Raw genomic sequence first — 23,429 nt, forward strand, 5'->3', positions numbered from 1 at the left:
AGTGAAGTGCGGTATTGATCCATATGGGCGTTGTTGATGAAGTGAGGCTCATTGTGCCAGTCGGGATGAGCGGAGGTGGCGATGAGTGGGAAGATGTGTTTTTACAAAGGGGTTAACTCTGCTGTCCACAAGGGGTTTGTTAAGTTTCAGACCTTTGGTACTGATTCTGTGTGTGTGTGTGTGTGCATGCAATATGCTAATATTGCATTAGCTTCATTTAATTTGCTGTCATGCTTCAGATGATGAAACAAGCCTCCAGTGTCAGGGTGGCTAAAGTCTTTTAAAATGTAGAAAAAAAAGAAAAGGTATGTGCACAATTTAAAAAGCAATGCCTTTCAACAGGCCAAACTCAGTGACTGTGGTTAGTCTGGTTTCAAGAAGGCTGCCGACTAGATCGGAGCTGGCAGGTACGGTGCATGCAGCCCACTCTCCTGTCTCATGGAATACTGTCTTTCCTCTGTTTCAGACTGCCTCCAACTGTGTGTGTCCACGTGTACACTGTATATTCCCTGTTTGTTTGCTGCCTGTGTATTCTTTCACTATGCTGCGTAGCAGTGCTATAGCCAGGAGCAATCCTCTTGCCATGCGAAATGCACCCGAGTGCGATTCGACTTCAAAGATTTCCCCACGTACACATCCGCACAGACTCCAGCAGTATGGATGTAAAAATGCTCTTAATACATTTTCAATACATGCGCATTAATCAAAAGGGACCTCAGAGATATTTAGACAATATGTTCACAAAAATCTTGAGTCCAAAGACCTTTATGGTGACACTGAATCATAAATGAGTGCAAACAAATCATGAGCACTGTAGTTTGTTTATACTGGTTTCCAGTTGTGGCAGAAACAAGGTGGTAGTTATCGTACAGTAGGCATCTTGAAGATACCTTCACATTATCCACACTCAGGATTCATGCCAAGTCCTTAATGAGAAGTCGGCAACAAAGCTTCCCTCAGTGTGTTGCTGTAACCTTCCTATGCTTTTGATAAGAACACAAAGTGAAGGGAAACAGCTTAATGAGTAGTAACAAAACACAAAAATATCTCTGGCACAGTTCAAAATTCACAATGTGCACTACTCTTTGAGCCACTGGGAGATCCCCCCCACTTCCTCAGTTTTTGTTTTATTTTTTCTTTTGGCAGCCTTGCTTCTTCAGCAATGTTTGGATGAGATATGAGCAAAAAAAAAAAGGATAGAATCAAGAAGACCAGAAAGATAGTACTGTCTCCATGTACCACACAAAAATGTGTACATCTGTAGCCACCTCCCGACAATCACCCATTTTATTGGCACTCACATTCAACCGGTTTTCATTTGTCATGAATATGATGCAGAGCAGTGACCATTAAAGTGTCTCCAGTTGTCTAGTTAGAGCTCTGTGAGCAGGAAGCAAAGAGCCTATCACTTTGCCCTTTTATCTTCCTTCAGCTCTCAAATGGAGTGGAGACATTCAATTTAAAGTCTAAGGTCTCGTAGAAGCCACTGACTTCCATTAACTCCATCCCTCTGATGTAGTTGGAGAGGTACAGCATCAAAGAACTTTAATTATCCTGCTCTGCAATGATAGAGACAAAGTGATATAACCAAGGCAGGAAAAAGAAGAAAGGCATACAGCAGAAGGAAAGAAAGAAAGGTAAAGAGGGAAGAGGAAGTAGGAAGTGTATAGATTGTCTGCCATAATATTGGCTGATCTACTTTATTCTCTGCCTTTTTGCTGTTGAAGTACCCTCAAGGTTTTAAATTGCTTCCTTGCTTTCATTATCCGTCGTTTGATTGGATTGTGGAGCCCTGCTGAGGTATGCCATCAGGAAATAATGGGCAGATCTAGTGGCATTATTATTTTATTTTGATTTGGCCGTCACCCTGGATCGAAATTCACCTTCAGAACTGAAATATATTCACAGTTATTAATACCTCGTGATCAAAATCATAGACTGTAGCAAGTTTGAACAAGTGCAGGTACATGCAACGAATCATTCTAAAACCTTCGAGAAGACTGAGAACATTGGAAATATTTTAGGTGGATGAATTACCTGGGAAGGTAAAAAAAAAAAAAGCACATTTTTTTCCTTTCTTCTTTTTTTAGTGGACCAGCCAAGAGTGATAGTGGGACAGACATTCAGACAAAGTGGTGGAGTGGAGGGCGGTCTGTTGGGAGCTGGGCGGTAAAGGTCAGGGACGAGGCGATGGCTCTAGCACAAGGGCATAATTGGCTAGGCAGAGAGCCAGTTCAGCACACACACACACACACACAGGCACACAAAGGTGGGAGATAGTGGCCTGTTGTAGCCATATACTGAGGGAATAAGGGCCACCTGAGAAATGTGTAAAAAGTCTTGACAAAGATTGTTTGGCTTTTTATCCATCACCCTTGTTTTTTTTTTTTTTTAAACTCCTCTGCAACTCTGACTCCAAGCTCTGTTAGCATTTCTTTCTGTCTGCACTCTCTCCATTGCTTTTTATACCCAAATCAGTTTTTGAGGTTTCTCTCTCCGCAATATTTCACTGTCGTCATCGAAACTTTAATGCAATTGAGTCTCTTCTTCCTCTCACTCACATTCTCCTGCCTCCTCTGTGTGGGAGTGGCTGCAGACAGCCACAGATCTTAGTTCTAACAGGATACTGATTCTCTTTAAATGGTGCACTAATCAACCAGAATAATCCTAATCTGCAACATGTGTTATAGGATAGATGAGAAAGCGTGTCATAAAAAAAAAAGAAAGGGGTAATCCATCATTTGAAGAGTTATTCTTCTTCATACATAACACAATGGTTTCATCAAGGACTTGCAGGAATGTGGTGGCGTCTGCTGTCCCTTCTGGCGCTGCTCAGGTGGCATTGATAGCTCTAGCTGTGCTCATTTGCATTGACAATGAGTGGTAATAAAACCTGGATGGGGATAGTTGTGAGTACAGCCATGACTATCAGTGCACTCCTGTCTCAGGGGTTTGGCCTTATAATGGATTTCATAGCTTCAGGGACAATATTTGCATCACTCTGATACATGCATATGCACATACATTGAAAGACTCACATTGAAAAAAAAAAAAAAATATATATATATATATATATATATATATATATATATATATATATATATATATATATATATATCAGCCCTGCCCCTAAATTCATGATTATGACTTGCATAGTAATCATCTCTTCAATGCCACAGCAAAGAGAAAAGGAGGAGGCAGAGAGATAGAGATTAGGGTTAAGGGCACTGTGTTAGATGCCTATCATCAAAGAGAATTAAAATCTTGTAATAGAAGTAAAAAGCACCCTTGGGCAGTAAAGAGTAAAAGGGGCTGGATAGAAAACGCAGTGAAAAAAGTGTGCTCAGGATATATAGTAGAAGACAGACTTTGCTTTGGGGAGGGTTGGAAGGTTTGCCCAATCAAACTATCCACAGGCATTGATTCAATGTGACTGCTGTAAGTGGTTGTAAGTGAGGAAATGGTCAAACCCTCATTGGCTCGTACTTAGAGATAACTCTCTTAGGTTTCCCTTAAGTTGATACACTGATGGCACTAGTGCTTAACACAGGTTCATTTTACTTGTGTGGTATAATGACAAGGTTAAGGTGTGGTGATATTCATTTATGGAGCAGCATTTAACCACTGATGGCACTGTTTTGTGTTTGTTTGTTTGTTCTGATGTTTATGTTAAGACGAACTCTTTCATCATATAGACGCAAGAAAGATATGAAGTGGAAAACATCCCTCTTTCATGTCTTTATTCCATCGTTTCCAGTGTCAATCCCTCCCACTGTCTCCTGGAGAAAGTAAGATAGATGAAAAAAGACAAATAGGCAGCTGCAAGACAGCAGAGTTGGCATGCCCCTCCCTGCCTGTCATCATTCTCGTGAGAACTCTTTTTGCATCAGCGTAATGTTTTATTGATTTATCGGCAGTGTGAGAATGATCCATTTATCCCTGTCTCAAAGAGAAATATGACGGTTGTTGATGTGTTCTGGATGAATAATCCTGGTATTAATCGAAGCCAAGGACTGTCAAGAGGGAGTGATCGGGTTGTTTGAGGTCTGTAGTAGAAGTGGTGTCCAAAAAAGGTGGCTTGGTGTGCAGATGTGTGACTCTGGCTTATAGTACAGAAGCTGAAATTCATCACATTGAGACAGCTCAAAAGTGGTCTAAGCACGGGTTTGTAACCTCTTAATTGCTGTGGATTAATGTCTTTCATAAACACTGAGCAATAAAAAAATATGTGGCCTGGTTAATGTCCCCTTCTCCCTCTTGCTCTGTGGTTGAAGATGAGTTAAACGTGGCATTTCAAGTAGCCCTAAGTGAAATCTAATATGGCGTTTGTTTAATTAAAACCCAGGCAGTGTTTTGGGGGCAGCAGATTAGTGCTAAAAGATCCAATTAAAGTGTTTGGTGAGAGAGAATCTCCGGAGCCTGTTGGGTTTCCTCTCAGATAAGTGAAATACCTTGCAGCCAAACCTGATAGTGCTGATAGCACATAATGAGAAAGAACCCTTAGTGCTACGTGGGGCTACAGCCAGCCGCTAACTATGGCTCCTGCTGCTGATGCTCCCGAACTCTCATGCCCTCCTTTCATCCTCGGAAAAGCAGACACACACGCTTGTTTTGCTATCTCATAGCACAATCAGCATGTCTGCAAGCAAAAGAGAAATATTTAGACGCACTGTAGCGTCCCTCTTTTTCAATGAAGTCTGATTACCATCACATTCTGTAAAAAGATGCTGAGAAACAAACTGAGATAAAGGGAGAGAAGAGTTTTCTTTGGAGTTTGTTTGTTAGTCTAATCTCTCCCACTTGGTTTTGAAAACTCAGATAAGTGTCTAAATCTTTTATTAGATTCTAGGGAGACCAGAATTTCATTCCGGTTTTGATGGGATGAAATGGGCATATTTAGAATTTAACTACATTTTTGTTTTCTTTGTGGCTTGTTGATGAACCAACCCCTTGAGTGATAGTTCTTTTCCAGCCATTTTTACATACAAACACAGCTGGCCAGATGGAGCAGGACACTTAGTCATGGGAGGCCTATGAGAACATTTGTGTGTGAGAATATTACAGGGGGTAATGGGATGTGAGACTTCATATATTCCCATTTATCTGTTTTTTTCCCTGTCAGACAGGTACATTAGCAGTTTATTTCCCAACACCAGCCTTTTCACTCCCGCCACTCTTAGTTACTATGCTAGAACCATGTATTTCGCCTCACCGGCCCCTTCATCTCACCACAATAGAGCACTCCGGAGCAGCCATTAGTGAAGCAATCAGCATACTGTAATGTAAATATATGACTGGGGCTATTTTATAAGGACCCACAGCCAACTGAATAAGTATGAGGGTCCCTGTATAAAAATTTATACTTGAACCCTGCTTATGCAAACATGCACCTGCACACAAAATGCACCTGTATACCCACACACACCTACACAAACTCGTTTCCTTTCTCTACCTCGGCAATAGTTCCCTTATTCACAACACTGCCTCTCATACTGCCTGGCTAGAGATGCCATCAGTCTGAAGAACTTCTATTGTTACTTGCTGGCAGGGTGCTTGTGGTGCACTTGATGGAGCAAAATAAAAGTTCAAATTGATCAAGGTAATGTGAAATTTGACAGAGCAAAACGTTCTCCCTGAGACATCTTTGATGTTTTTTTACTTTGTTTCATTGTTTGATGTCAGGGTTGCTCGTTGAGTAGATGTATACATTCTCCTGCTATGGCAGAAAGATGCCTTCCAGTCCTGTCTTTCATCCCAGCTTAGTGTTTTGACTATTTTTTTTTTCATTTAAAATTCCATTACTGTCATATCCTGGATTTTAGACTGTTTAACCTCATGTTTTTTTATACTGAATTTTAGTTACTGCCATTGCAATGATTCTTTAGAGATGGTCAAGTCCCAGATCTGCTTAGTGCTTTGCTGGCCTACTTTTTGCCAGTCATAAACTACCATATTTGCTCTTGTAGTAAAAAAAAAAAAATCACAGACTACAATAAAAACAGATGTCATCTGATTATTTTCTCAATAGCAATTTTGAAATCTGGCCATCTCTCAGGCCATCACCATCTTGGTAATCCACGAGTGGGCTGATCTACTGGCTAATCCAAACAGTGGCAAATTAGTGGAACATGAGTGAAGCTGCGTGTGTCAATCTAAACAGCACCCACCTGTCATTCAGAGTAGTTACATCCCTAATGATTGAGAAATCTATCTTTTTTCATACTGAGCTGTGTTTTTAGGTGCTTCTGTTGGGGACACGATAGGTTTGAAAGTGCTGCTGTATAGTTTTCTTATCCTTTTTTTTTTATTATTCTTTCCTGGAGTAAATGGTTAGGTTGCGGATCACATTCAGTACATTATTATTATTCTACTCAGCACACTGTGTTACCTCAAGGTGAAAAGCCCTACCATTGTATGTAATATAGATCATACAGTATGTCTTTTGTCCACAGCACCAGACAGGAGACAGTTATTGTACTATTGAACTTTCTTTCTCAGGCACTGACATATAAAGCCTTTACAAAGGTAAAGTATAAACAAAAACAGTGTACACAAATAAAGTTCAAACATATTCATTGCTCTTCATTCATCTCCTGCTATTCATCATGCCTCCATTGGCACAGTCAAACACATCCCGATCAGTATTCATATCCAACAGCACAATAAAATGAAGTCAGATCCTGATAGGCTCTGTGTGACTGTGGCACCTGTTGCCCTATTGGCTCAGCCTGCGGATTGATGTCTTCCCTTTGATGAAACAAGAGCTCATGTCTAGACTATACAATGGGGCTCTGTCACCTTGCTTTTCTACTGCAACATATTTAAATTGTGTAGGTCGCTGAGCATTTTCAGTGTTTCTTTTTTTTTTTTTAAATAATAGATTGTGTGCCTATAGGTAGGTCTCCATGTAACAGGAGTAGTAACATGTTTTAATGAGCTTGACTCCCTTGAGCTATGGAATAACATAAAACAAATGAATGAAAAAATGCACTGTCCTTTGGCAAGGAGACAAATAACCTGTTGAATGAAAACCTGCCAAAATGTATTTCAATGATGCAATTTTGGTGTCTTGCCAAAGGTAGTATAGCTCTGAGGTCCTCACTGGCTGAGGCTTTGTCATTCCTGCACATTTGCCACTTCTTATATGTGCTATATGAGCCATATGACGATGTGTGTGAACTTGGACTGAAGGATTGAAGGATTGTGACCTTTGTACAGAGGTTTTGCCTATAGTCCCTGTCCCCGATACCATGCCACTGCAACAATTCCCCCATCCATTTGACTCACACAGAGTGGCAGATTTCTTTTGCCTTTCATGAGCTGTTGAAAGCCGCCGTCGCTCTCTTTAAATTTCTTGTCAGTTCAGCTAAGTACATCTTCAAAGGCAGCAACTGGGACCGGCTGCCATGGGTGGGGTTGAGGTAAAGGAATGAGAGATTGAAAGAAGAACAAGTGGGTAAAAGAAGAGGAGAGAAAGATGGCAAAGAAATGCTTGGTAGCTTAGCTTCTAGGTATACATACTTAAATTGAAATCCTTACCCCAGAAAAGACAGACACCCACACACATAGACAAAGGACAAAATCCACAAACAGCTCACTTATCTGGCACTGACATATAAACCGAGGTCATGGGCCGGACGAGGTTGTGAAAATATGAATGTTTAGTAACACACTAATGACATCTGCAGATATGCTTTCATTCATGAGGACATCCATGCTTACAAACAGAGAAGAGCGGCAACAACATGGAGAGCATTTTTGGCTTAGCCTTTAATTAGGCAGACACTTAGAAACACTGAATGGCCAGCATGTTCCATCCCGCTGCCCTCCAAACTCCCTCAGGCCTTCTCAAATTCACCCCAGGCAAATTCAGCTAAGCCTTGGCCTCTGATCAGCATACGCTTCCACTTGCACTTCCACACAAGCTTACTTCCTGCTCTCAGGCTCAAACCTCCTCAAACATGTTCTCACTCGCTGTCTTTGTCTTGTCCTCGCTCAGACTGGCACATGCCCTCCTACCTATCGCCAATCCATAACTCCCTTTCAAGAATTCCGTTACTCACGGATTTTTAGAAAAACCCTTTCCCCCAGGACTGCCCCTTCCTCCCCCTCTTATCGATCACAACTCCCCTTGTTTATTTGTAGATAGAGTGGGGAGCAGTGGCCTTTTAAACATCTATCTTAGTTCCCTCCTCTCCCCTTCTCCGCTCCACCTAAGCCATTCTCCCCCTTTTGATAAAGGATTGGAAACAGATAACAGAGGAGGTGGTGCAGGACCGACCTCTCTCTGTGGCTTTGTGGCTAAATCACTGCAAGGAGATGGATTGTGCTTCTGCCACCAAATTTTCCTCCTATGGTTTGAGTCGCTGCTGTGTTTTGTCCGTCTGTACATTGTCCTTGGAGCATTGGGTAGAACTACTGGCTGGACTTCGTCAAGGTATCTGGTCATTGGTGGGAGAAGAATGGAGAGGACAAAGTGGAGGTGAACTGAAGAGAGGGAGGACATTAATTATAAGGTTGACACATTCAATAGAGGGCTGAAGTCAAACCACCTGCCGGAGGGAATTGGAAAACAGCAGCTACAGTGTAGCATTCCAATATCGGAAGATAAAGACTGCCTTGGCCAGAGAATGTGTGTTTTAGTTAGTGTGTATGTTTTTAGAACCAAGAGAACAACTAAAATGAAATTTAAAAAATATGTATAATTACTTAAATAATATGTAAAGAGGTGCAAAGTTGAGAATGAAAGACATGATAGTTATTTGAAGAGACGGATGGTCTCTTCAAATAATTCCACTGCCTGGCAAAATTTATGATGCTGGAATGCATTATTAATTGTTTTTAACCTTCTGCATCATTATGCTTGCACCAATATTTTCTTCCTGGAATATTCTTCCCTGTAATTTGAAATGAGACCTACCAGCCTCACCCACAGTACATGTATGCAGACTCAAACACAATTTCTCGCTGATTGCCATGTAAAGTCTCACCTATTGTTTTTTTGTTGTTTTTTTTTTACAAACAACACAATCTTTGCTCAAAATGTCACTCAAAAGTCAACCTATCAAAAATGATTAAATGAAAACTCTCGCCACCTGCTGCATGAAATAATACAGGAGGAGCACCATCAAGCCTAGCGAGGCGTGCACAGGTGAAGCCCCGCAGAGAGATAGATTCTGATTCACTGGATGAATGACCATTACCATGTACTGATTGCTTCCATAAAAGAATGGCAGACTGGTACACTTAACTACAGGTTCTGTCTGCCTTAAAGATTGCAATGCATGTCACACTGAAATAAGAGCTACCTGTCAAAGCCAATCACCTCATCAAGGTTACCATTGATGGCGGGCCTCGGCTTAAACTAGAGAGTTGTTTAGTGAGAACAGCAGGGCCACAGTAAGTGGTGCCTTAAATGTTACTGTGGAATTAAAGTCCTTGGCTCAGAGGGAGGCTGAGTAAACTTCTAAAAAGTACAAACTTCAATGATTTTTTTTGCCGCCTCACACGCCAGGCTACATTTTGTATATGTGTGTGTATTTTTCTCAGTTTGTGTGTGATGGAGAGAGTACAGGGGACGTGGGAGGTGCATTGCAAGGCTATGTTTCAGTTCACCATTAGAGGGGGAGGAGTTGCTTGTGAGTTAATCAACTAGATGTAAAAGGTGTTTGATGTAGGCAGGTTTGAAAACGATGTCAGGTTTGTCACAGACATCGGTGACTAGGATGTGGGGTTGCTATGCCAACCGCAGGCGCAGCTGGTCTATCTTTAGAGAACACAATGAAGCTGTGTTACGGTGGGCAATCATCAAATTCAGACAAAAGGAGGGCACTGAGCAAACAAAAAAGGTCATCAGGCAAGTTTTTTCACAGTTTGATTTTGATCTCAAAAACAGAGGTCTGTATTGTCAGCTTGATTGCGTTGTTTGTTTTCCCCCGCAAGGAAGAATCATCACTGTGTATACCGTTTTAGGTTCAAGTATTTTTCTATTTGATGTTGTCTATATCAAAGGGAAGATTAGCCTTCTTCATAAAAGACGCTGATTCCTTTTAGTATCTGTCTGTCCGGCTCTCTAATCCATATTTTTCAAAAGCAAGTGGGCATCTGAGAGAGAGATTCTCAAGTTGTCATATAAATGGAATCTACCTGTGAAAGAAATACACACCCAGATATGACAAGGATGGAATGGAAATCTAAGGCTCGCTCTCTTTAGTTTTCAACAGCTTGTTTGTACTTGTCACTTTCCATTTAAAACTGTAATTACTGTATGTGAGCGCCGACTATGTGCAGAAATGCCACCTTTGATTTTTTCTTCCCACACAAGACACAAACACTGTCACTTTTTTTTATCATGCGTCTTGTGATCTTCTGTACTTTGTGTACTGGCGTGACATCGGAAGTCAATATCATGCATAGCAAAGTAACGTAAACTTAAGTAAAAGTGCCTTCCTGCTGCGAAGGACACTGGACGTATAATGTGAACTGGAGCGTTTTGCATGGCCTCTTCACTGACATTGGTGTGCTCATGGATGAATAAAACAGCCCTCTGAGTACCACAAAGGTACAAGAAAAACTGTACATAGTCTTTCAGAATCAAAATATATTCTACTGTGGACCAGGACTGGGCTAATAATAAATTTAAGAAGTTAATATTTTATGCACAGAACAAGAAAAATTCTGTGAGAGTGTGGTCTCCTAAAGAGAAAGGAACTCAAACAATTTAAGGAGCTGCTGCATAAAGGACCTGTAAAATACACGATGCAAAAATATTCTCACAGAATAAATATATAGTCCTGGAAATGTGCAAGATATGTCACCTTTCACAACACCTATCTTCAATCAAGAAAAACCTGAAGCTTGCTGTTTGGCACGGCAGCCAGTCGGACAGATAGTCAATTCATCTTGACCTATTACATTCTGTACACAACTACTCTGATATACACATACACACACACAGAACTAGCAGAATCCATTTGTTGCTGTGGTTTGTTGACATCAAGTGAAAAATACACAAACTGCCTCCCTGGAAAGGTCTGTACTTTATTCAGCCAATATGTTTCAACAGAGGGCATTTATAAAGGTATAGAGAAGGGGGGAAAAAAACTACCTAATATATGCTGCAAAAAGAAAACAAAGAAACTCCAGAATAGAAGTGCCGAGCTAAATGTTAAACAGTAAAAAAATCTCATAGTATACAACCCTAAAATGATAGTAGTTGGCCTCTAGACATAGCAGTCAGTGCTGTGGTTTCAGACTCTGTTTTTATTGTCTGTCACAGATGCATATGCCCATTTGTGTGTATAAAATCATCTTCTCTCTAGAATTCAAGTGTTTTTAAGTTAGAATATCTCTCCCTCTGTCCCACATGTATTGTATAATCCTAGGTCATGGAAAGTTTGAGTTGCATGTTTTCTGTAATACTGAATGACGCGAAGAGCTTTTTATTGTCCCACAGGTTGTTGTGACTTTGTAGTTGCAGCCTAATTCCACATTTGTCCTGATCTAAGTCATTATTGCTACAACAAACAAGTTCTGATGTGGTGTAAGATCTAAAACTTTCCCATTTCTTGGACCCTGTAAAAAAGAGTAAATGTGTCCAAGTGAGGCTTGAGTCATAAAGGCCTTGGGATATGATCAGTGGCTGAGGTTGCAGTGCTGTATTTGTATGAGCCCCTTTCTGTTATTGCAGAAAGAAAAAGTGGGAGGACACAGAGACAGACTGGGAGAGAGTGAGGCAGAGTGTAGTTCTGGGCTCTCCGCGAAGCCTTGGCAAAGGCAGACAGGCTGCTCTATCCTCTGGGGAAGATTCAATTATAAATGATGCTTCCACTCGGAGCCATCTTGGAATCCCTTATTCTTTAGGAGATCTTCTTCACCTAATCCTCAGCAGAGTTTGGTGTGGCCTGCCTCTGAAGTGATATGTCTCACACACACACACATTGTGTGTCATGCATTATGAATGATGGGAAGGAGACACTCATGTCCTAATTTCACTGAGCAGTGTGAACATCAACACTGAAGTTGACAGAATGCTAATTTCCACATTTAGAAAGAACCAGGATTGAGTCAGGTTTTACAGAGCTTCGGTGTGCGTGTGTCCCAGCTATTTATTTGCAATTTTTGTGTGTGTGTAATCGCCATCTCAGACTGGCTAAGCTCTACCTGTACTGCCCATCTTTGTCTGTCTCTTCTTCTTTTACCCAGGATCCTTCTGCATCTCACCAGTCATGTACCTCCTTTCCTTTCATCTCTCTGCAGCGTCACTCTCCTCTTCCTAAAAATTCTACTGGTGGCAGCAAGCAGCATTAAAGTCAGTAGACAGGTCTTCTTTGTAGCCTAGAGTGCCGTGTGGATCTCAGCCGCAACCCCCCCCCCCTCTCCCTACTTCGCCAGCCTTCTGAAATCCTCTTCAGACCCCCTTCCCTCTTCCCTTTCCAAGCAGAGAGAATAGGAGCTGACATCTCCAGAGAACCGAGAAAAAAATCATTTAAAGCCCTTCCTCTCTGTCCGCTTGCCGCTACAACAGAGAGGAGTGTCAGTAATGCAGCAGTGGGGGGGGGATTGAAAGGGAGAGGGCGGGAGGGTGAGACTGGATCGGAATTTCGCAGTAATGAGAGGGGAGTTGTTATGGCTCACCTTCTGCTGAGTGTGTCTGTGTGGGTATTTTCATGTCTGTGTAGTCACATTTGCGCCTTTGCAGTGTTACATGAAGCTGAGGTGAGGATACATGACTGCTTCGTTAATGGGAATCTGTGAGTCGATCTTCCTGTTCTTCTACCGCGATCTGAGGATGATTTGACATGCCTGTGAGTAAGGAGCCAGTGTTACAAAGCCTCTTCCTGTTGCTCTGAGAGAGCAGGGAGTGCTGTTGGTGTGGAACATCTCAGACTCACATCTACACCACACTCTCTCTCTCTCCATCTGCGTCTCTCTGTTCCCCACGTCTTCCCTCTCTTCATCTGCAAGAAGTGACTCCTCTCCTTCCCCTACTGGCCATCTTCACATCACCCCACTTCTGCTTCTGCAACACTGATACAGATGGCGAGTCAATCTGTTCATCATCGAAACATATCAAGCATGTCTCCCATCAATGAAGGGTGACGACAAAGATAAGAACTTTGTGATTGAGGCCTCTCACTTTGAGTTACCAAGGAGAGCCCCCTGGAATGATGTCCAAGTATTCCTCTCAATGAGTACAAGTTTGGGCATCTGATGAAAAGAAATGCTTTAAATATTTGCTGTTTCTCCTCTTCAAAGTACATCTGCACCTGCTTCTGCCACCACATGCTCGAAATCTTTGCCAACTGTACCTGTGTGCTTGTGTCAAGACAACATTTACGACCTTTTATTCAAAATTTTTGTTTTGAATAAACTGATGGTCAAAGCCTTGGCTGGTGGATTAGTTAAAGAAAAAAAACACAAATCATTGTTAGTTGTTGCCACTAGTGATGATTTGGACTGCAGATAGAAGTATATTCCTGTTTCACGTCACACACCTGGCATCCAACATCCAGCTAAAACAAAACTGTCAACACTAAGTCCAGCAGCAGCAGAGAGCTGCTTCTCTTGGCATTGTTGGGCAACTGTAGCACAAATCTTTGCACTGTAGTTTTTGAGTCTGCTCAATCCCACTGAATGGAACTTCTGCCCAGCAGCTCAGACTTTTTCATTGTGGCTACTGGTGCTACTTTGCAGCCCAAGCAGCAGCAGCAGCAGCAGGAGGAACGGCAGCGGCCGCTGCCTGAGCCTCTGCCTCCCTTTGTTGCATTTGCTAGTGGGCTCTGACTCATACTGTTGGAATACGACTCTTTTATACACTGTAGAGTAAGCCATGTAATTCTTTTTACATGCTGTGGAGACTGGGAAATAAATCTGTAAGCCACTGCCACATTTGTATTGTTGATATTTTTTTTCTATTCTTGTAACTTTTCTTCAAGTTTACACATGAAAATTTAATGGGTCCTAAACATGTTTGTTTTTTTTGGCTAAACATTGTTTTTTTGTCATCATTTCAATTCTTTGTGTGTTTTACATTTTTCTCTTGGCCCATACATCATAATACAACTCCAGCTGCCTTTTCTTTATGCACGCTCTGTCCATTCTGTCTCTCTCTTCACTTTTTCTTCCACTTCCATTACCTCGGGTTTTTTGGCGCATGAATCCATATAGTCTGGTAATGCTACAGCTTATAATAAGACGGGAACAGACAGTGTAAATCATTCCGGGCTGGCTGTTTTCTTTACATAGCCATTCTTCACAACACACTGCCCTTCATCAATCATATTCTGCATTTTGTTCAGTGTCGCTGATGAGAGATGGGACGCATGGCCACCACTACTGGTGACAGCACAGAGACACACACTGAGCATTTTCTGTGTGTGTGTGGGTGTGTGTGTGTGTGTGTGTGCTATAGAAATATACATTCAACAGCGCACACACACATAGACATCTATGTTTAGTGTTTTAGCTGTTTCCTCCAAACTCTCTTGTGGCAGCTGATTGAAGATAGAGAGAGCAAGAAGAAGAAGAAGAAAAGAGAGAGAGCATTCAATCATCAGTCTCTTCCCTCACTCTATCCCAGAGGGGAGAGGCAACAGTTGGAAATATGAATTATGAAATGATAAGAGGTTGTAAAATGGAGATAAATCCCAGTGATTACACAGCTCAGTATCTCGCAATTCGATTCCTCTGTTAATGATTCTTTATTGTAGTTGTGTGAAGGACAGCAAGCCTAATAATTCCCCATGTATGAAGCGCGGCAGGGGAAAGTATTGTAATGATAGAGTTCTTTTGAACATGATTGAAGAGGCAATTACATTTTGCATCTCACTTTCAGGATGTTTTTTCTAAAGCTCCTCTTTCTTTTCCTCATTCTCTGATGGCAGAAAATTCGACCACATCAAACCGTGTTTGTCTTCTTTCTCCATCCCCCGGGGTGCCAGCGCTGCAGAAAGCCCAAGAGATAACAAGGAGAAAGACATAAAAGCATATAAACAACACACACACACATAACGGCAGACACACACTGAAGGAGAAAGGATAGTGTGTGTGTGTGTGTGTGTGTGTGTGTGTGTGTGTGTGTGTGTGTGTGTGTGTGTGTGCGTGCATGCTTGCAGATGTGTGCACAATTCTGAGACTCATTCATGTCTATGCAGAAGACTTGCTGGAGCGTTTATCCGCTGCAGTTGTGTGCCTCGTGGCTAACTGGTTGTGCCACCCTTTGTGTTTGTCTATAAACACACATGCATACAAAGGTATGTGTACACCCGCAATAACCCATCCAAGCTCCTCAAGGGAGGAAAAAAAAAAACTTGACTGCCATCTCTTTGCAGCCTTTACAGCTCGACAGACAGGCCCAGTCTTTTACTGTAGGTCTGCTACCTAAACTGAAGGTTTTTATCACAGCATGGTGTGAAGTCTGAATACAACCAATTACCCTGTTATAACAGGGCAGCTGCTCTGCTCTTTTTTTGTAGATAGCATTGTTGCCTGATTTAAATGAGTTAAATGTTAAATGTTAAATGTGTCAGTGGGAGATAAAGACTGAGTAGTAAATGCACATTCCGGTAAATATGTTTGTAAAATGTTTTTAATCACTACTTAGTTGAGGATTGGAAGTGTAGTTGGCGTCACCTGCATTTTCGAGTCTTTAGAAATCTATGACCTTCTGTGGTTTCTGTCTGTGTGAAAATACTGTATCGTCCTTTTTTTTTTCCCATTTTCTCTGGTAATGTCACTGGGTGATGTCACGTGGGGGCCTGAAGGACAGGACATAGTTCTGTTCTGCAGACAGGTGTCCTGACCTTCTGTCTGCTCGTCCACGCTTCGGGGGACCTCTGTGAAATAGAGGCCAAGGCTTTGACCTAGTCTCTCATCTACAGTTTGTCTCTAAACGGAGGCATGTTGCTGATGCGATGAATCACAACACTGGAAAGTAATGTATCAGTGCTTTGCCTTTATTTCAGAACTAAACACCGCAGGTTTTATTTAAAGGTGTTTTTCACTTATTGTCAGCTATCAAATAATAACAAAAGAAAACAAGTGTTTGGTCTTCATGTGTTGCAGAAGGCTTTCTATCTCCCGTCCTTTCACTCACAAATCAATGGAGCACCCATGTGCTACAATCTGATTTCAGATGGTCTCCCTCCAATACCCACTGGCCATGGCAAGATTGCATTATTCAAAGATGGAGATGAAAGTCCCCTCTGATCCAACCAAAATAACATCCTGTGCAGTAATCTGTTTGTAGATTTGATTCCTTTGATGATATTTTCCCTGCAGTTGGCTTTTCACCAGGCGCCCTTACGGTGAAAAACGCCACGTGTATATTGACATCAATCCTGCTGTTTTTACGGCTGTTAAATATTTCTACCTTATAAGCATATTACCAATATGTGTTTTTTTTTAAGAAAGAGGTAAGAGGTAAGAAAAAAGGTTGCAGGATTACGATGATAAACCAGCACACAAAACTGAAGAAGAATTTCGGCCATTTTCAGGAAGCAGAATGCATGTTCTGCATTGCTGTTGACCTTACTTTTAGCAAGCAAATGGAGGTGAAATGGGTGTACAAGCCCTCGCTTTACCACGTTTTTCAAAGGTTGTCTATTTAATGAATGTTTTTCCAAACAGCATCCCTTTTTTGTGGCACTCCTGCTCTTTTAATTAAATGCACACATTCTCAAACATTTTTGCCTAAATACAAATATGAGGTATTCATGCTTAATGTAGAGCACACACTGCTACTAAATGTGTGCGATGATTCGTTGTATATCATAGCAAACTTCTGCTTTTGCAAGTTGCAGGAGAACTAAAGCCCTAAAACTTGAAAAGACTATTGTTTATTATGGTTTGGGGGGGCAGGTTAATGCAAAAAAAAAAAAAAAAAAAGCGGGGGTGGGGTTAGCTGAGGTAATGCGCTGAGTATGCATATTATAAAAAAAGCTATAATTGCTCAAATAAACCACTGCATACCAACATCGTCTAATTAATCTCCTTGCAGAAATTAAATTATAATGGTGCTCCGTAAGACCACATTTGAGTGCAACAGCCCTGTCACCTCTAAAAGGCTGTTTGTTGCACTGAAATTATTTTAATAAAACTCTTGACCTGAGAAGTTTATTCAAGATGTTGCAATTTATGCATCCAAATAATCCTGTTTCCCTGTTGAACGGGGACATGTCAGATATATGTCAGAAATGATGGCACACTGTAGACACGCGGTGGACTTCCCGTCTGGGCTCAGCAGGTTGTTAGGGAAATGTGCTACATTTCGGCGATCTCGGGTTCTCTCTCTTCTCTGTACTTGTGCAGATAATCACCCACTTGAGTGATTGTGTGTGAGAAGCCATCATTTTTTTTGAGTGTTTGTGTGTATGCACGCGTGTTTGCACACTTTTATACAATGTGCATTGGTGCCTCTGCCTGCTTGTGTACGTGTGTATGTGTGTGTGTGTGTGTACATTACTCTTTTTAGCGTGTGGCTGCCTCTGTGTGTGTATGTGTGTGTGTGTTTCATGTTGAACATTGTCTTCTTGAAACACTAAGCAAATCTCCTCAATGTGATAATTGGCTCCCCGGGGTGCTTGTATCTTTGCTGCTCATCATCGTCATCCCCTCCAGAAAAGAAAAAAAAAGAGTGTGTGTGAAATGAGATAGACAAAGTTTGCTCGTTTGCTGGGGAAACTGATCCCAAGTCTGCCTGAACTCTTTTGGCAAGAAGAAACTTTGAGGCAATGGGACAGCAGGGCTAGATCTTGTGCAATCTGGCCCCAGGCTGATATGTGTTTCTGATGCAATGCAATAAATGAAATGTGCTGTTTGAAGCAGGTGATCCATTGTCAGTCAGGCACTGAAAGCTTTAAAGCGACATATGATTTCTGTTAATCTTTGTGTTGAGTCATTTATTGATGATTACTGCGTGAAGCCTGTGTTTGAGAATTGCCTCACTTTTTGTCAAATGGACGACCTTAGTTGGTGGTTTGCAGTGTTGGCACCTGAACTATGTAAAATGCAGACCTGTTTGTGTGCCTGAAGGCAAATAGAGATGCTCATCTGGTCAATAGAGTCTCTCCTTCTCTCTTAGTCCCTCTCTTCCATATGCTCTTGCAGTCTCCAGGGTATTATGGACCACAGAGCAGATTGTTGGCCGCTTCATAGGGGAAACAGTGAGACAGCTGGGCACCCATCACAGGGCCAAACAGATGTTCAGGTGACTCGAAGAGGAAGTGAATCGAAAAGAGAAATGGTGGGGGCGGGGGTGGGGGGGGATGCGGTAGAAAAAGGGAAGCAGAGGGTTGACGGAAGCAGCAAAAATAAATTAATACATTGATGCAAGAACTCAGAGACTTCATTAGCAATCCCCTGTCAGCTTCTGAGGCGAGCCAAATGCTTTCCACTCTCCTTAGGCCACAGGAGTCTGTTTTGTCTCCCATATTGATTCACCCACCAGTCTATCTGCTGTAGGTCTAATGCCTTTGATCTCTCGATTATCTTTGCCTAAATGTGGACGAGATGGCTAAGCGGCTCAAGGATTCAGCGCTTTAATTCTGATGTACCTCAGGGAATGTTCAGACTGCACTGACCCTGCAACCAAATAATGAAACTTTATTTTCACTTCTTCTCTTCCATGTGATGATTAAAAAAAAAATGAAATCCACAAACAATTTTTTACAGATTCTGTGGCTCAAGGCCAAGCATGATCCAGTCCCTAATCTGACTCAAATCTGCGTAGGGGCTGATGTAATACCAAAAAAAAAAAAATCTGGTGAGCTTTTCTTTCCCCACTGGTACCGAGACCCCTATTTCACTGCATTTGTCAAATTAAAACCCAACCAAGGTTCTTCGATCCTCCTGCCCCTCCTTTCTTGTGCCAACCTTTGTTCTTTAGTTGCAGGTCTCATATATAATACATGAGGACTGGGGGACTTATCCCGTTCTGGCCATACTGGCTGTTATTCCCTGGAAAGGGTCTATATTTAAGAGCTGGATAGGTCATAGATAGCACCAGGGGAGGTGCTGACTTCTACCCAAAAGGTAGTGGTGGTGGCTGAATTCCATTAAAATCCTAAAATAGAACTTGACACAGTTACATCGTGGCAACAACAAGGCAGCTATAAAGGAATTACATCAGGTATCGACCTTAATGGAGGTAGTGTAGATGTGGTTTTGTCAGAAAAGCGTTGTTTGTGACAACACTGTGCTCCCTGGAGTCTAGTTAGACTATGTTTGTACATCACAGAATAGAATTTTATCTCCTTTTATGTGCCACTGTTTTGTCTATATAACAAATCTAATTCCTGCTGTTTTTTTTATCTCCACAGCTGGCACCACCTACATTTTTGGCAAAGGAGGGGGCCTGATCACATACACGTGGCCCAATAATGAGAGGCCAAGTACACGGACGGACCGGCTGGCAGTGGGTTTCAGCACCACTATCAAGGACGGCATCCTCGTCCGCATTGACAGCGCCCCACGTCTGGGTGACTACATCATGCTCCACATTGTAAGTGATACACTTTCCTCCATTCATTTTGAATTATTCAACAGATTATTGTGTGCTGCGCCCCCAAACGCAAGCATTACAGCCAAGGTGATGACCTAAAACTTACCTCTGAATCATTCTCCTCCTTGTGGCTATCTTCTGGCCAAATGCATGCTGTGATACTCAAACTGAGTTTTACAAACTGTGCAGATCCATAAAAAAAAAAAAAGATAGATAACTTACTCCACCACTCGAAGTCTCTGCTTGCCATCCTCCTCTAGGATAACCCTACTCCACATTCAAACTAACTCTCAGCATGAATAATAAATGCTCCCCTCCATACATATGCAGTGTGTTCCCACATGTTGGAGAAACATGTTAAAAAAAATGGGGTGCTGCAAGTTGGAATTCTTGGCCAGTCGACCGTGCATCATCCAGCATCTTAATAATTTCACATTGCGACCTTGTGTTTGACTCGTTTACATAAGCATTAAGTATTTACATAATCATCAGCAGCTAGATGAGTGCGGGGCGTCAAATCACTGTGGGGGAGCTATGTAGAGGTGGTGCTGGTATAAGGGGATGGAAGAATTGCTGCTGACGCCATGCAAAAAAAAAAAAAAAAAAAAAATGTGATGATGAGGAGGAGCTACAGTTGCTAAAGCAGATTGAAAGTATTTTTCTTCTTAAAGAGCCCCCCTCATCTCCTGAGTGCTAGCCATGTGGTGCAGAAAAGCAGCCATCTGCTCGGCAGAGATGAGGGCCAACAACAAGCAGTTTTGCACTGCCTTTACAGTACAGAGAGATACAAACGTATGCATGTGTGCGTCTGTAGGTGAGAGGGGCATATACAGGTAGGAGAATGATAAAGATGTGTGGTAACTTGTGAGGATGAGGGAGGAAACGCCTCCCTATGTGATTCTAACCAACTGAGTAATTGCAAGAACCGCTAAAGGAAGGAGAAGGAATGCATTTTTAATTCTTCAGATATCACAGCGGAGCTAGCCAAGCAGGGTCTCTCCCATAATTTGGCTGCAACTCGTTGGGCGGTGAATGTCTTCATTTCTCCAGTCTCATGCGCTAATGAATTTATTAATAGAAAAAAAAGCGGAGAAAAGTGGAGATTTCACCAGTTCATATGGAGAAACAGCACGTTCTGAACACACTGTCGTTCCTGGAAAATGTCTGACAACATGGATTTCATTTAAAGTTAACAATAATTATGGCCTTAAAGTATAGAAATAAATATTTGGCAAAACACACGGCACTGTAAGGCTACCGTTTCCCACAATTACACAGAAACCAACTGAAGAAAGCTGGATTTGTTTTTTTTTTCTTTTGCCACAGGTGAGCAGTAAATAATTAATTAGACCTTGAGTGAATATGTATTTGTGAGTTTGTTGGATTTGGTTAAATCCACTGCTGGATCCTTATTCCTTTGCTTCTTGTTAGGTGGGTAATGTATTATCACATGCCCCTGTTTAAAATGTATATTCTCCAGTTGTGTTGTGTTGCCAGAGACAACCACAGGACCAACAGGATCATATTTTTTAAGGTGATTAAAACCAGCCCTGTGCCCTCCTGTGTTACAAACAATTTAAGAAGGACTTGTCTCCATGGTAGTTAAACATGGTGGAGAAGCTTGTTTCAGATGTGAGACATGTTCTGTGCATCGTGTAAAACTGTTTTCACCCAATAATTTTCTAAACCTAAGGAAGTATTTTTTATGCTTACTAAGTGGTTTCGAAGTATAAACCACAATAATGTCTGTGACATCACCCCCCCTAGCTAATTTTTACAATGAATGAAAGTCAAAATGGTCTACCTACTCTAATCAAAACAGCTCATCATTGATGGATGGACTTATGTTAGTAGACAAGCTCTAACTGGCTAATTCAAGTGAAATTAAGCAGCCAGTGCACCAACATCATGATTGAGGGACAACAGTAAGAGCTCTCACTCCTTTGATCATTCACACTACTACATACACAAACACACAGTGACGCAAGGAGAGAGTCGACATCGGTGTTATTAACATGGAAACATTTTGAGTGATCACAACGTGATCGACCCGCACCCCCTTCTGAATCAACGTGTTGGGCACCGCTGGTCTAGCAGGTCACAAAAGGTGCAATCAGACCATTTATTGAATAAGGACTTTTTGTTTTTGTTTTTTTCCCACAGTAGTCTCTGTAACTAAATCAACTATCGCTGAAAAATATCTGTTTTAGTGATACTTGAGTTAGCTGGGATTCCTGTCCTCAGTGAAACGATAATAATTCCTAATGACAGGCGTTAGGTCTTTGCTGTCAGCATTTTGCGTTAGTAATGACTCTGGAAGAAAAGGTTAAAGGTATTATGGCTGTCGATTCTGGATATATGTCTTACCAAAGGTCTCAACAGGCCCAGGGCCATTACTTTAGCCTATACAATTATTCGGTCACTACTTGCTCACTAACATCTTAATAGGCACATTTTAACACATTTTATAGCTAAATATATGAGAGGATGGATATGAGAGAGTCAACAAAAAAGGGAATATTACTTCCCCAGCTTTTCACTGCGTATATATACCCTGAGTTTATTTTTTAGAGAACATGTCTTACACCGACTTTGACTTTGACTTGTGGTATCTTGTGCTTGCAGTGTACGAAAAATTAGTATACATGGCAGTTTTATTAAACATGCAGAGTGCAGAAGTGCAGAGAAAAGCAGACATTTTGAGGCAAGACCTAATCACAGCTCTTTAGTCTTCCTCTGTCTCTGGCTTTCTTCATTATCTCCTCTCTCTGATTAGCTTACGGCTTGTTTGGCAATCATGAATTAAAATGCTGATTGTAGTGTTTACATTTTAAACCGCTAAGAACAACTGGATGCTTGGTGTGAAATCTGAGGGGCAATTACGGGTAATTTAAGGTGAGGGCAACATTTTTCCATCGCTGGTATCTCATTTAAATGTTTACTTGATTTGAATGCAGACGGTAACAAACACTTGAATCCTTGTAAAAGTAACCTGAAACTTACTTCTAACATAAAGCTCTCATATCAAATGTGTTTGTATCAATTTTTCTTTTTTTGAAAAGTCAGTAAAAAGCATGTGGTAATAATGTAGCGTGTGATTAGTAAGATTGTGCGTGTGTGTGTGTGTATAAGCTTAAATCCATGACAGAAGAAGTCTAAGCCGTGGGCTAGATGTGTTGGTTGTGAGTCACAGCCTCTCACCAGGGACTGCATATGACTGCAGGTGAAGATTACCCGAGATGTAACACACAAACACGCACACGTGAGCACACAAGGGAGAAATCCTTCGGAGTCTCATCTGTACTACATAATTTAAGCAGTAAAAAAAATACTTTGTCACTATAAATGCAAACAAACAAAACAACACAAACTTAGGTGCAGGTTCACAATTTCACTTAAACCTAACCAAGTAGTTTTAATGTCTAACCAAACAACATGTGACATGACATAGTTTAACATACATCACCGTTTTGTACTATTTCACCCACACAACCATTTAGCAGTAGTACCAGTGATTGTGTCTTTTTTGTGAGATGTTAAAACACTACAGTGAAAGGTTAGCGAGTTAAAGCCCGGGTCTTTATTGCTTTTTTTTTTTGAGCTCGGATAAATTCGCTTCTGCAGAGATGTTGTAAGTGACAAGTCGGAGTCATGCAAAGCTGAAATTAAGAACGCTCCGTTAAGTTTCATGTCTGGCAGCTCCTTTGGTTTCCAATTAAGAGAGAAAATCACAGCGAGGCACCTGACAAGATAAAGACACTGTAGCAGGTAACTTGAAAAGTGTGCATGCAATCATTAGAACAAAAAAACTTCAATTGCCAGCTTATGGAGACATGTGACGTTTAAGTACTAAGTGTGAGTTAAAAGCTTATAAGGCTGCTTCAGTGTGAACTATAATCATTTTATTTCTCTTTGACTAGTTTAATAC

General features: G+C 41.4%; 1 protein-coding gene across 8 annotated transcripts in view; it reads left to right on the plus strand.

Moving 5' to 3' along the window:
• Positions 1 to 23,429, plus strand: part of nrxn3b (neurexin 3b) — a 232,691-nt gene that overhangs the window by 149,321 nt on the left and 59,941 nt on the right. For all 8 annotated transcript variants that reach the window (XM_028396932.1, XM_028396933.1, XM_028396936.1 and 5 more), the window contains one exon: positions 19,320 to 19,501. In XM_028396932.1, the coding sequence (XP_028252733.1) occupies positions 19,320 to 19,501 (182 nt within the window). The remainder of the gene's footprint in view (positions 1 to 19,319; positions 19,502 to 23,429) is intronic.

The sequence above is a fragment of the Parambassis ranga genome, chromosome 24 (assembly GCF_900634625.1).
Source record: "Parambassis ranga chromosome 24, fParRan2.1, whole genome shotgun sequence".
Taxonomy (NCBI): domain Eukaryota; kingdom Metazoa; phylum Chordata; class Actinopteri; family Ambassidae; genus Parambassis; species Parambassis ranga.